This window comes from Cariama cristata, unplaced genomic scaffold, assembly GCF_000690535.1.
Source record: "Cariama cristata isolate BGI_N322 unplaced genomic scaffold, ASM69053v1 scaffold237, whole genome shotgun sequence".
NCBI classification, from domain to species: Eukaryota; Metazoa; Chordata; class Aves; order Cariamiformes; family Cariamidae; genus Cariama; species Cariama cristata.
This window is the reverse complement of record NW_009626827.1, coordinates 10,549-25,264: the sequence shown is the minus strand read 5'-3', so window position 1 is coordinate 25,264 and position 14,716 is coordinate 10,549. Positions and strand designations below refer to the sequence as shown.

The 14,716-nt window shown below is 38.7% G+C and overlaps 1 protein-coding gene across 1 annotated transcript in view; it reads right to left on the bottom strand.

Annotated features, from left to right (window-relative positions):
* LOC104164730 (aminopeptidase Q) overlaps positions 1-14,716 on the bottom strand; it is a 38,262-nt gene that overhangs the window by 13,075 nt on the left and 10,471 nt on the right. The window contains exons 5-14 of the mRNA XM_009704163.1: positions 14,205-14,331; positions 11,855-12,009; positions 10,363-10,476; positions 7,225-7,368; positions 6,849-6,914; positions 6,648-6,713; positions 5,416-5,585; positions 3,901-3,977; positions 923-1,062; positions 843-859 (exon numbers count right to left, since the gene is read on the bottom strand). Of these exons, the coding sequence (XP_009702465.1) occupies positions 843-859; positions 923-1,062; positions 3,901-3,977; positions 5,416-5,585; positions 6,648-6,713; positions 6,849-6,914; positions 7,225-7,368; positions 10,363-10,476; positions 11,855-12,009; positions 14,205-14,331 (1,076 nt within the window). The remainder of the gene's footprint in view (positions 1-842; positions 860-922; positions 1,063-3,900; positions 3,978-5,415; positions 5,586-6,647; positions 6,714-6,848; positions 6,915-7,224; positions 7,369-10,362; positions 10,477-11,854; positions 12,010-14,204; positions 14,332-14,716) is intronic.

Sequence of the window (14,716 nt, the reverse complement as noted above, 5' to 3'; positions counted from 1 at the left end):
AAGTCAGCACCCACCTAATTCCCTGCTGACTTAGATTTGCTGTGAAAGAAAAAAGCCTAGAAGAAAGGAAGCCAGTGTGCCGTAGAAAGGCTTAACCATACCACGTGCTCTGATCGGCCTCGTGTCCAGACTCTCTGGAGAAATCATCTGATTGCACTGATTACTATTATGCTGAAAGCTTGAACTTTCCTACCATTGTTACCAAAACCAATGAGCTGACATTACTACTGGAGCCTCTGGATCACTCTAGGGTTAGGCAACATTAAATACTATGCAACCCCATATAGAGCCACAGGTATAGGCTGTTCTGTACCACTTTCACCTGCAGTCCAAGCTGTGGCAAGTCAGAGGTGCGACGAAATCTGCTCTGAGTGATAGTGTCTGTAGAGGACTGAAAGAGCCCAAATAGAACTGATTGGAACTTCTAAGAAAAATCTGCACCAAAAAAAACCCCCAAACCAATGCAAAAACCCAAGTCATATGATTTTATTTTTTTTTTAAAATTGCACTGGCAGAAATATTGTGGTTTGAGGAAATGCGGAAATAAAAAGATTTCTCCCAGCTTTCCTTCTCCATGGTGACCTAACAGCAGATAAAGCTTAGTCACACATCCACACTGATAACTCTTCGAGACAAATTTAAGAGATTGGAAGAAACACAAGCTGTTAAGTTTAAAGACAGAATGCCATCTCATGTAAAGTTCCTTTTCATGCTTATGTGAAACTATTTGAAACTGTTCCTCTTCCATTATGGAAGGCTACCAGTGACTTCAGTGGAGCAACAGTGGATCATTTCTTCTTATGTGATATGCAAGTTTCCCATTGTTCCAGGTTTTCATCAACGTGATTAGTGGTAAGAACTGCAAGAAGAAATATATGGAAAGAGTCTGTTTATGAGCTTGAGAAAACACATATGATCTTACCTTTGGATCAGTTTCAAGCAAGCGTGCTAATCTCTTTAAGTTTAATTGATCATAGTTCACTCTGTAGTATCCACTTAAGTTTACATTTAGCAGGATCCAGTCATATTCTGACTCCGCTACTTGTATTTCAGGAAACACTTCTGTAAAGTGACATTAAAATGTATAATTTTATTTTCTGCACACTGCTAAATTCTCTTGCATTTATAAACACTGGACTCAGTGCTCCTCTGAAATCTGAGACACAAGTTTGAGGCTGGACTCAAAAGAGTACTCGGTGCATTTGTGATCTCTGCTCTGCACAGCAGAACTTCAACAAGCAACTGACCCCTCAGGTACTGAGTACCTTGAGATGGCAAAGAGGAGGATGAAGACCCATGGGAGAGTTCAAAAATTTTACCCAAGAATAAACAGTCTGGATGAGAAGCAACACCCTCACATGCCTGCTGCAGGACATGTACCCCCAGCACGCCTGCTGCTCTCAGTGCTACTCAAAAACACAATGCTAAAAGTACCTTATGGAAGAACTGACCACCTACCACACAAATGGAGATCAACGAAAGCAAAACAGCGATGTTTATGCAAGAGACAAGTAATCAAAAAAAATTATTTTAAATAAAATAGTCCTGTAGTCCTTTTAAGTCACTCACTAAACGCCTCCTTCTGCAGTCCCATTTCATCTCACTTGCATTACTACTTGCTCCTGATAGCCTACAATACATCTGAAGGAGGCAGTGCAGCCTTGAAGGCTCTACACTGCCTCATCAGAAGAGGATTCAAATGCTCCTTTAACTGTCTATGATCATACTGATTTAAGAAGGCAAACTCTCTTAAAGCAATAAATCAATATTGGGGAGTAGTCTAGACCCAGCACTGCTTTAGTCTGAACAGAAGACTAAGACTTCAATGTGTTTTGACAGAGCAAGTCCTACAGGATTCATCTTCAGTCATTTTCCCAAATTAAATGAGATGGAAAACTGGCACATGACAGATACTGGCTTAACCATTTAAAAACAGTGGGGGTGGCTAGAATATGGCACTAGCAGTACTCCTCTAATGGCATATTGGTTCAATACCAATATTGGTTCAATCAAGAGCACTTTTAGATCCAGCTAAAGTAGCAAAACTATGCTCCTCCACTGCCCAGGCTGAGTGAAACGTGTTCTACGGTAACACCACCATCCTCTTAGTGTGTCTTTTTTTGCTGCGCAGACATCTCACGCGAAGACAGTAACCAACACAATTATATGGGTAGAAGCTAACTACATAGACATTGCCTCAGGCGCCCGAAAACAACAAGACAGGCTTGGGGCCTGGAGTTTAATTTTACCTGTTTAGAAGTAAGATAAATTAGCTCCTCCAGAGCTCTTTGCAGCAAAAATACACAAAATCACTTTTGAGATGTTTCCTCTTTATGTATTGTTATGCCACTGCAGCAACTATTCCAAAATATAAGTTAGAACTGTACTTTGTACCAAATCCCTCATTGGCATTACCAAAACCATTCTGATTAATACCTCTGAATGACAATATAACAGTTCTCCACCAGAAGCCATTTCTATCTCACAGGAACAAAACGGTAACAGAATTTAAAATTACCTTTAACATTTCTACCTTTGTAAAAACCATTTGGTTTATTTATGCATCAAAAAAAAAGAAAGAAATTTTTATTTTTTTAATCTTAAAATGTGAATGCACGTTCCTTGACTGAATAGTGTCTGCGAAGTTTGATACTTGGCTTTCAAATACAAGTAGGAACACATTTTAAACACTGAATTTCTACTTTATCCTGGTCCCTTCAGGCAGATGCAACATGATGAGTTTTTTTCATAACGTCCGTAGCTCTTAAGTCACATGATGGATGAGGAAAGGGAATTGGTATCACTTCAATAATACAAGCTTAGCATATGACACTAGGCCTTCCAAACACGTGCTGCATAACAATTATTTTCTGCAAATTTTCTAATTTTTCACCTTAGTAACCACTGGTTTATTTAACTTTAAAGCATTCAGAGGAATAAACATCCACTGTTTGCTTATCTACTTGTCCATATACTGTGAAATGATCACTCAAGCTATCTTACTGACTGAAAAAGAGGGAAAGCAGCTTTTAACCACTGCAAACAGTGGTTAGAGAGCTGCAACACACACACCCCATATTGTAGTTTCGGTTTTAAGCATTTGAGAGGAGTCTTTGCATCTCCTTGTAAGTGATTCAAAACCTGATGGAGTTCAGGACTGACTTGCCAAAGAAAAAATATTACCCTATTCTAATAATCTCCTTTCTTCTTTCTCAAAAAAATATAACTGCTTATTGGAAAGCACTGAGATGAGAAAGAACTGAATTTTTTATTTGATTGGAGGTGCCCATAAACTCACTTTTCCATTATAAGCTTTTAAAATTTTTTAAAATCCTACTCTTTTGAGAAGAGTATGTTTGCATTTAATTTGCATACACAAATTAAATGGTGTTGAAAATATTCATTTTCTGTTTTTACAGATACCCATGTGTGACAATGTTGGGTAACTTCACACAGCTGGTTTTAATTTTTTCAGTCTCGTATCTACTACTTGAGCTGATTATTTTCTGATACATCACAGCTGAGATCTCACCTAGACTCAGAAGCTGTCATTAACATCAATGGGATCTGCTGGGGTAAGAATAACACAGAGCATGAGGAGCTAAGAGTTTGGATTTGTGTACAAAAATCAAAATTATTGTTGAAATCTCTACTCATAATATGCATTCTACCATATTATTAAAAACATACACTGAAGTTTGATGCAATATAGAAAAAATGTCTATTATTTGAAAATCTACTGCTATTGTAACACAAAATTAGCACAACAGATAAACATAGACATTTCTGTAATAAAGTTTTATCTCCCTATTCAATTCAAATATATCCTCTGTTTATAGAAGAGTTAGGTGTGTTTTTACCAACTCGGTTTTAGCATGCATGAACAAATACACTACTTACTGCTCCTTTTATCTAGCCACATTAAGGGTTGTGGTGATCCATTTCTCATCCAAGAAACAGGAATAATCCATGTGTTACTTAACAAAAAAAAATAAAAATTAATTCTTATGCTTAAATAAAACCTTCTTAGGATGCTAAATTAGATTGCAGATGAGTTCCTTCTTACAAGAATCTCCATCTACCTTCTCTCCTCCCTGATGAACAAAGCCTCATCAGATAGCCGTACTTATGCTGGATCAGCACTTAGGTTCATCAAAGATAAGGGGTTTTTAGGCTTTAAATAGGCACTCTTAAATCACACTCATATCTAGAATATTGTTCGATGCTAGGTATTTGAATACCATTGTATCTCTTTGCTCTGGCTTTCCTTCTTCAGGCAACAATTTTATTCTCCTCATTTATTACAGTTGACCCTATTTCTGGAGAAGGTAAAGCTTCTTTTCAGAAGGGTATCTACTAGAAAAGGCCTCAGGCACGCAATACGACTGTAATTCTGACAACTGTAATTTCCTTTCTGATGGAATGGAAAATTCCCGGTGAAAACAGGTGAAAGCTTCAAAATCCTGAAAAATTCTGTAATACAAGCCCTGGATTTTCTTACATTCACATGGTTTTGCCTCTTGCTAACTACACTAAAGGACTTAACATTTGTAACTTAGAACTTCTTACCTGAGCTAACCAAAAATGCTGAATGGACTAATGCTCTGCAGTTCCTGGAGCTTGGGAACAAAGGAAACTCTGTGATTCTTGTCAAAATTTCTTTTGGCTGTTTGTATGACCAGCAGTAGCAGCCACGGAAAAACTACTTTGGGTTTTGCTCTCCTTTATACTTTTTGCCCTTGTGAGAAATCTCATGGGCCCTGTCCATGCATCCCAATGCTCTTGACAATTGCTGAATTTCATGGAAGTTCAAACTCTAGCCATGAGTTTCCAAAGTGGGCAACTGAAGCCAGCTGCTCCTATCACTATTTTTAGGCATTTAAATAAGCAGCACAGCTTTCAAAAGCACGAGACATTCAGCAATGCTCACTGACAGGAACTTTAGAGCTGCATGTCAGGTACTCGGCACTTTCTGAGAGAGGGGTCATTTATATAAGTAATTGAATGCAACCCATTTACCCTTGCCAAGCAGAAGAGACTGGGAATATGTCCACTGGAAAGAAGCTATAGCATGGTTCATCCAAGTCCCCAGTTTGTACAAGTGAGGGATGAGGAAAGATAAAAATGCCAGGCAAAACTCCTGCACTGCAACCTATTCATAGCCTGTGTCTGTCCTTACAAAGCCATTATATGGCTGGAAAAGTCACTACTCCAGAGGAAAGCAACTTTTTGGCAAAACAAGCAGCTTGCAGAACCATTGCAAACTCCAGTCTCAAAGAGATTTTACTTGACAGCTTGTGACAAGAAAAAACATAAAGATAAAAAATCAGATGATCAAAACATAATGTCTTAACTGAAGATTTTCCTGCAAAAAATAGGGTATAAACATACAATAAAAACACAAGGTAAATGTACTTGTAAGAATCAGTACTGTTTTCATTCTTTTTATTACGAAATTGCTCCTGACTGATTGTGCCAGTGGTTAGATTTAATGTTAAAACTGGAAATCCATTTTGGCATGTCCAGGAATCCATTATTTGTTTTACAGATGCTGGCAACTGAACTTCATCCTGTGCATCCACCACCTGCAAGAGAAACAGGAATTAGAAATATTACAATAAACACGTACTTACTGATATTGCTTCAGCAACACCCTAGGGGTTGTTCTAACATATGAGAGAAAATGTAACTGCTTAGCAGTTTGCTGGGTTTTGATTCATGCAAAAAATCAATGTAACAAAGTCCAAAGGACGTTACTGACATTATAATAAAGACAGCATAAGCCTTTTTGGGAATTATGAAATACTCAAATGACATTTCTGATTCTTATAACCTGACTGCTAACCTTTCTCTTTTTAGTGTTAATATACTTACACCCTTGTATGGCTATGACAGACTTGATTTGTTAATTTCATTCAAATAAAGCTGCCCGAACACAAAGATTTTTAAGTGACTACCTAACGAAAATAGTAAAGACAAATTGAAAAAGATAACTAAGCTAGAGTCCCAACTAGTGTGAATTGGTACAGTCTCTGTTGGCTTAAAAGATGTGACAGTCTTGCATATCTGAAATTGTGGCACTCTTGTTCTTAACCTAAGACTGAGTATGCAACACAACGGAAGCCTTCTTTAGAGGAACAGGAAAGTGGAATTTAAAAAAAATAAACCTATTATTAGCACCTGTTTCCTTATTCAGATTTCTGCCAAAACCAGCAAAGGGTGAAATGCTGAGCTACTGCCCTGGGTATAGATTTTGCTGGATCTGTGACATATCAGCATCTTTGATCATCAGGCTCAGAGTATCACACACTCTGATCTGGCAAAACTTAAGCTCCAGAAGAACAGGCTATGCAATTTCATGTAAGCTTACGCAATCTCCATGAAACCCAAAACTCCACCTGGCCCCAATTTCCCACCTCATCTCTCTACTCCTTGTAATTAGCTCCACTGATCTCAGGTGCAGTAAAACCACCAAATAAACACTTGTGAAGACATCAGCTGAAAGAGCCAGCACAGCAAATTTTATGCAAGAGAAAGGACGCATCAGGGACAGCCAAATTCTAGTGCAGTCTTCTGCAAATAGTATATGCCCTAAATTTGGACTGTACCAAACACCAGAGCAAGAATGCTAGAGATAAAATGAGTACCATCTGTATGTGGGTCCAGAGATCATCTTGGTTAGCATTTGAGAAGGAAAAGTCTTTCAGATATGACTGTACAGAAACAAACAGAAGCATCAGAATTCATGGGAGTTCAATGACAAACAACAGCAAGGCAAACAGCAATTTGTACAATTGTCATTTTCAAGCTTATAAATCAAGATGAAGGCGTTAGTTTTTCAAACTTACAGTAAGGGCTCTGATAAACAACTTCTCAGTCAGGAAACCAGAAAGCATCCAGGTAATAGAAGCCCCCTGGAGTACAAAAAAAAGCTATGAGAAAACAGGAATTATTATCGCAATTATTATTGCAATATTTTTTCAAATTATATTCCACAGAAGTTAGTCAGGCTACTCCTACACTTCATATTTCATGGAGGTTAAAAATGTTTTCACCATTTCTTTCATAGCCAAATAGATTTGCAACATCTAATAATTGTGTGTGCAGCAGAAACAAATTTGAATGACAAACAATCTACAAGAAGTATTGTAATTCAACAGTTCCTCTCAAACCTACTTTGGTTTAGAATATACAAGAAATAGGAATAATTTTGTATTTTTTAACCTTGTTGTATGTGATGCTGTCAAACAGAGACATTAAATAAGATGATCCTTTGATCTTATCTTCACTCTGTGACAGTGATCGAACTCCTATTTCATTGTCTTCCCTTAAGACAGGTTGTACAACATGATCATAAAAGATTTTATCCTGCAAGAAAAAGACAAATCTAAGTGGGCTGAAGAGAAATACTTATTCTCAGGAGAGAATGTAGATTATGGGATTAGCACTAATAGCAATAGTCTGTCAATAAACAAGGAACGATCCTTCTGCCCCCCTTCGTAACTTTCCTGTGAAGTAAAAGGGACCACATTTTCCACATGCAATGCACTAATAGCAATAGTCTGTCAATAAACAAAGAACGATCCTTCTCCCCCCCTTCGTGACTTTCCTGTGAAGTAAAAGGGACCATATACCTGATCCTAACATTTTCCACATGCAACATTAATGATCAGTGAAAATTACAGTCTAATCCTCAGGGGAAAAATAAGTCAACTATACTAAACAGCAAATGAACAAATACTGCAAACTGAAAACCTGTATCTCATTTACATCTGTATGTCATTAATACGGCAGCATTTTCCTCCTAAATTCTCTGTTTCTCCTGCTGCAACCCTGAGCAATAGCCTAAAAACGAAGCTACTGCGCAAGCAAAGCTTAAATATGCGGCATTTCTGCTGTCATCCGGTGAGAAATATGGAGGGAAAATGGCTCCTTTGGTGTAAATCAGCGAAGTTCTCTTTTTGTCAAATGATGATTAATTTCCCCCAGCCGAGTATCTGTCCTAGGATGGGTTGGAAAATTACGTAATTACAAAGGTAAAGAAAAAAACCCCAAATTTTTAAAACACTGCAAGCCACTTTGAGCACTTCTACTTCTCAAGGAGAAGAACACACGCTTCCAATTAATGGGATCAAATTTGTTTACCAATTTTTCTCCTTGTAAACATCCAATAAATTTAATTTTCAGGGTTCTGTTTGGAACTGGGTGGTGATCAGTGGTACAAAGCATAGTTGGAGGCCAGTAACTAGCAGTGTACCCCAGGGGCAAATATTGAGTCCAGTCCTGTTCAACATTTTCATTAATGATCTGGCTGACGGGGCAGAGTGTACCCTCAGCACATTTGCAGAGGACACAAAACTGGGAGGAGCATCTGATACACCAAAGGGTCGTGCTGCCATCCCGAGGGACCTGGACAGGCTGGAGAAATGGGCTGACAGAAACCTCATGAACTTCAACAAGGGGAAGTGCAAAGTCCTGCACCTGGGGAGGAACAACCCCAGGCACCAGTACAGGCTGGGGGCCACTCAGCTGGAAACCAGTTTTGCAAAAAGGGACCTGGCAGTACTGGTGGACACCAAGTTGAACATGAGCCAGCAACATGTTCCTGCAGCAAAGGCAGCTAATGGTATTGTGGGCTGCATTAGGAGCAGTATTGCTAGCAGGCCGAGGGAGGAGATCCTTCGCCTCTACCCAACAATGGTGAGGACACACCTCGAGTGTTGAGTTCAGTGCTGGGCTCCCCACTACAAGACAGACATCGACATACTGGAGAGTCTAGCAAAGGCCACAAAGATGATTAAAGGACTGGAGCATCTCTCCTATGAGGAAAGGTTGAGAGAGCTGGGACTGCACAGCCTGGAGAAGAGCAGGCTTAGGGGGATCTTAACATATGTAAATACTTGAAGGGAACATGCAAGGAGGACAGAGACAGGCTCTTTCCAGTGGTGCCCAGTGACAGGACCAGAAGCGATGGGCACAGACTGAGAGGTTCCCTCTCAAGATCAGGAAACACTTTTTCATTGTAAGGGTGACCAAGCACTGGCACAGCTTGCCCAGAGAGGTGGTGGAGTCTCCATCTCTGGAGATATTCAAAAGCTGCCTGGACATGGTCCTGAGCAACTGGTGCTAGGGGATTGGATCAGATGATCTCTAGAGGTCCCTTCTAACTTCAGCCATTCTTTGACTCTGGTAATGTGTATGGCCCACAAAACTACACAAGAAAGTCCTGCATTCTCACACCTGTGTAATTTACTCTGGATTTCCAAGGCACAACATATAACTGTAATTTATCAAATGGAATTACTGCCCAGTATTAACATTTGCTTTATGGACATAAATAAAATGGCAATTGTTAATTTTTAGAAACGCAAGCTTCTAAATGGAAAGATTAAAATTTAAAAGGAGACAAGGATTTATCTCCAATTTAAAATTTGGTGGCCTTTAAAATTTTCAGTTATATTAAAATATTGCATTACAGAGAATAATGTGAGCTGTTGTTGAAATTCAAAGCAGAAGGTTAGCATATCCCATGACCTAAAAATCCTTCTGACAGAATTTGTTTGACATGCCTGTATTAGTTTCCAATTAAGCATGTAATTAAGTACTTTGGTGAATTATAAAAGGAAAGTGACAAATGGTATTTCATCTGAGCCAAATAAAAAGCAGACTGGATAGACTGCAGTCTTGGGCCTGCCCAGACTAAAGGCTTCTCCTTCCTGAGGGCATTGCGCACAGGCATTTATGACTGCACAGGTGAGTGCACCTCATCTCATGGTTGCAATTACCAGCACCTTGTCCCATCTCAAGAGTTTAATGATGGATGGAGTTTTCTAGTACGCTATGAGATTTATGCTTATTCCCATTTGGGCAGAACGGGAAGGAGTTTTAACCTGCCGTCAGATTAGCTATGTGCATTATATTTGTCTTACCTATAATCAGACATCCATGGACCCAGTGGGGTAAACAGACTCAAAATGGCTGAGCTTAGTCACTGCCTGGTACACATACCTGAAGTATGGGATGCTTGGAAAAGAGCTTGGACAGGCAGGGAGACAAACCATCAGCTACAGAACCCAGGAGAGAAAGCTGGGTTTGCTACATGACAGACCTACGGCAACTCCTTGTCACTGCAGAATCACAGCCATCCAGCTGTCCTCTGCACCAGCTGCAGAACTGGGTATAATCACAGCCCCGTGCAGATGGAGACCCTCCAGGGAAGAATCAAGACCTGCGGGTCTCTCCCAGGGGAGTTAAGTTACTAATACCATGTCTTAATTAAACCCCATCTCCGGCACCTTCGTTTTCTTCGTACATGCTGGAACTTTGCTACTGTAGCTTACTTCAGTAAGCATTAGAACTTACCAGCGAAAGCTTGGGTTCAACAAAGGTAGCTCCCAGGTACTCAAAGTAAGATGCCAGTCCCTCATTAAGCCACAGATCATTCCACCAGCTCATTGTAACCAGATTTCCGAACCACTTAAATAGAAAGAAAAAAATGTCTCAACATCTATTTGGACTGCTGTTTTCATTTTTGCAGGTTAAACACACATATCTCTATGCTGAAGTAACTTTATTTAACATGTACACATCAATAGAATAAAATGCTGGATATTCCTTCAGATAGTGAAAATTCAGTAGAAAAAGATGCACCTTGGAAAAAGTTAGAGGTTCAGGGCAGTTATTTTTCAATTACTCCACGTACAATTTCATATCATGAGTATGGATGTCAGTGCTTAATGTCATTCTTTTACTCTATTTAAAGACTTCCCAATAAAATTTAAATATCTAAAAGATCATATCAGGCTATGATTAGAAGTAGGGCATTTATCAAGCAATTACAAAAACATTTTTTCTATTTTCTGAACAAAAGGAAATTGTCAGGGGAATGATAAACGGAACTGGGGAAATAACCATCTCCAAAATCAGCAAACACCTATCCTGGCAAGCAATAAAACTTCCACAACAGCTACTTGGTACTCATATTTGGCAGTTCACATTTAACGAAAAACTGATGACTTGTGGATTTGTATTTTATTTGTTAATTCTTAAAAACTTGAACTACAACTTTGTTTTAAAATAGAGTTTAATTAAGTACTGACATTTGTTTTATTGGCCTGCAATAAAAACACTCTGCTCATCTGAAGGTCTGAAAAGTTACAGACCTTGTCAGAAGGGCATACAAGTGCACTAGCCAAGTTAAACTCTTTTGCTAAGTTTGTTGACTAAGTACAGGCAGTTGTTGCTCTGGGAAACAACAGTAAATTAAATATAGTCAATAAAAAAGTGAAACCACATTATCATTCCAAACCAAATAAGAAAAATTTTGAAAATCTCTATGAAAACTGCACAAACGTCCAGCTACAGTGTAGAATGTGTTCATGTTAATTTTGGTTTACAATACCATAGGCTAGGCTGTTTCTTACTGAAAAACAAACACCCTTCGCAATATGTACAAGCACTGCCACTACAAAAGAATACTTATGAAGCCCATTAATTCTCCCACCAAGTACAACTGTACTATATATAGACAGCACTGTGTCATCCCTACATTCCTACAGTATTTTCTAGTATGGCATTCAGGTACTGTGTAAGAGAAAAAAATAAGTAGCCCATTAGCTATTTGGTATCAACTAGCCCTGTGCAATCAGTATGCAGTTAGTAATATAACAGAATCTGCTCTTAATATTGATTTATCAGCAGAACATATAATCAAATAGTCTTTCAATACTCTAGTGCTTACACCCCCAACTGTCAAGTCACTATTTTTCTTCTACTAATCAGTGACTGCATCATAGGCAACAAGAAGTAAACAAGCTCATAGGCAAATATATGTACAGAATTTTTTACCACATGCCTGGTGTCCTAGCTCATGTGACACAATTATGGCAACCATTGCCTTTCTGCTTGTGAATTTATCACTTGGGAGGTACATCAATGACGATTCTTGGAAAGTCATTAGCCCCCAGTTTTCCATAGCACCTGCTCCAAAATCAGGCAGTGCAACCAGATCTAAATTGATTCAAACAGAGGGGAAAAAAGGTATCTTTAAAATTTTCGGAAGTAAAATGCTTACATTATTTTAATGTTCACACTGCTTCAGCATGCAATTAAAGGATACTACATTTTAGTAGTTCTTTGTGGTATTATGGTGACACCCTCGCAAATGGTCTGTGAAATTCATTCTTGTTGTACTTTTCATGTATGATTATTACTCTTTCAGGGAGCCATGTAATAAATTCCCACGAAGCCCAGATCTGTACTGCATCTTGTACATGTAAGTGTTTTGAACAAAAATTAAGGCTGTATTCTACCAATGTTAGAAGAGAATATATTCAGTTCTGGCTCTCGGAAATCTTTCTCTGTACGAGTTTCTCCTGTGTTTGGCAAAGATTGTACTTACCTCTTTCTTCAGCCTAGCAACTGATAAAAAAAATTTTGCTCTTTCAGCTCTGTGACTAGAGGGATACTTTCCACTCTTATTTGAAAGGTGCCTTAGAAACATCATCTCTTTTCTTCCACAGTATGGCTGTTACCTCTGTACTCCCCTTCTGCCTTATGCACAGGGAGCTGTTTTCCAGTTCAAATGTAAGAGCTGGAAGAAACATCAAGGATCCCAAAGAAAGATACACTGTTTAAAATCAGCAGCAAAGAGCAAAATTTGGAAAAGGCATACAGAGCATTTTGGAAGCAGGCACAAGGTTGTATTCCAAACCACCTGACCATGAGCCAGTTCCAGTCCAAAACCTAGGCACTTAATGAAAGCATAGTACTGAACCCAAGCAAAGCTAGACTGCATCTCAGCAGGGCTTATCACCTCAGGCTTACAGCAAAGGTATTTCACTTTCGGTGAGGCAGCCTGCATCTATCCAGCTCACTTATAACTGCATTAAAATCAGGTGAAGACAAACCCTCAAATATCCCTGATTTTAAATGTGTTTATCCTTAATTTCACATTTTGAATTTGCAATATAAATCTCTAGCATTTACAAGGAGCTATTCTTGGTTGATCTAATTCCATCAATTTTTAAGCAAAACTTCAAAGAAAGTCAGTGGGAAATGCAGTTGGTATTGCATGACATTACAGTAGGGGGATTGTAACAAATCTGTGAAACTGAAATCTTACCTAACAGGAAGCCTGAATACCATTCTTCTACTTCATGTTTGTAATATTTTTATATTAATGAATTAATGTATTGACATTACTGCTAAACAAAAGAACACAAGCATGAAACAGAATTGTCTACAGTCCTTGAGTAGCTTGTATGATTACTAAGATAACAAAATTTAAAGAGTGAAGACTACATATATTACATTTTCCACAAAAAGTATAGTGAGTAATTCTGCAGGTTATTCTAAATACACTGGGAGATAATACATTTACACAGATGAAAATTTATTTCTTTCAAGCACCAAAAATAGAGAATTGACAAATCAACAGATTAGCTAGTCAAGAAAGGAGGAAAACTCTTCCCCCACAGTCCTGCCATCTGCTAAGATCACAGGCAGGTCTAAAACTCATTTTAAATAAGAACTGCCTTCTGTGCTCTCAATATTCTACCAACTTGTATAAAAGAGCATGTTTCCCCACAATATTCATGCTGAAGCCCTTGGGAATCCAAGTACAAGTCGGGGAAAAACTGTACAGCGGACCTACATGACAGCACCCTTTTTTCTTGACTGAAGCTTGACTTAACTGACTTACCTGATGTCCATTTTAAGTAGAAATAACGTTTTCCTGCAGGACTCTTTTTTCTGGGGAGCAATGTGCAGGAACATACAGCCAACTCACAGGTAAGACAAGGAGATACTGAAGAAAGCAAAGAATGCTTTGGGCAAATATGGGTTACAGCTAGCACGGAGGACGTAGCGACTACAGCATCCTTGCCTGGTATGGTCTACGCATCCCAGAAATAGCCACATAACTGAACAACTCCTTTCTCTCCATTTTGTAGTCCCATCTGCCCCTTTATTAGGAAATGATGCTTTGAAAGAATGAGTGGGATGTGAAAGTAAGAGTGCTGAGTTACGAGTTAATAAGAACCATGACGCAGAAAGGAGAATTCAGTGAGTTAAAGCTTAGGGGTTTTACTCCATGAATGCAGTAAGCTGTAAAAAGAGAATACTGCAAAAGAACCCATTGCTTCTGTGAATATTACACCATCAGCAGCCATTTCTGGTCCATTTAAGAAAACAAGTAATCTCACCTGTCTTTGGCAGAGGGTAGCTGACATTAAGTAAGTCTTCCAGAAAGGAAAATATTGGGCCTGTGATATTTAAAGCATAGTCAACATACCCATTTTTAACTGCCTCTTTCCGAGCCCAAAGACGTATCTGCAACAAAACAAGGAAGTGTTATTTTAGACACCCCTCATATTTTCATTTTCTTTGCTTCTCTTTCATGAATCATTCTTTGAAAATGCTGTCTGTCCACACTAGACCACGCAATGAAGCTTTGAATGAAAAAAATCCCAACTCAAGTTTTGCTGGACCTAAGAAAATGTGGCACAGAGCCTAATCCTGCTAAAATCTAGGACAGTTCCAGTATTTCAAAAGGGCCACAATTTGAATCCAACTATACATTGCTGGAACAAATGGTCTCCTGGATTTTCTTTTATTAAATGGGAAATGCTATAAAACTATTTAAAATCATACATCTTAAGCCAATGTACACCAGACACAGAGTCTGGGTGACAAACTTCCCTTCAGCCCACCACTC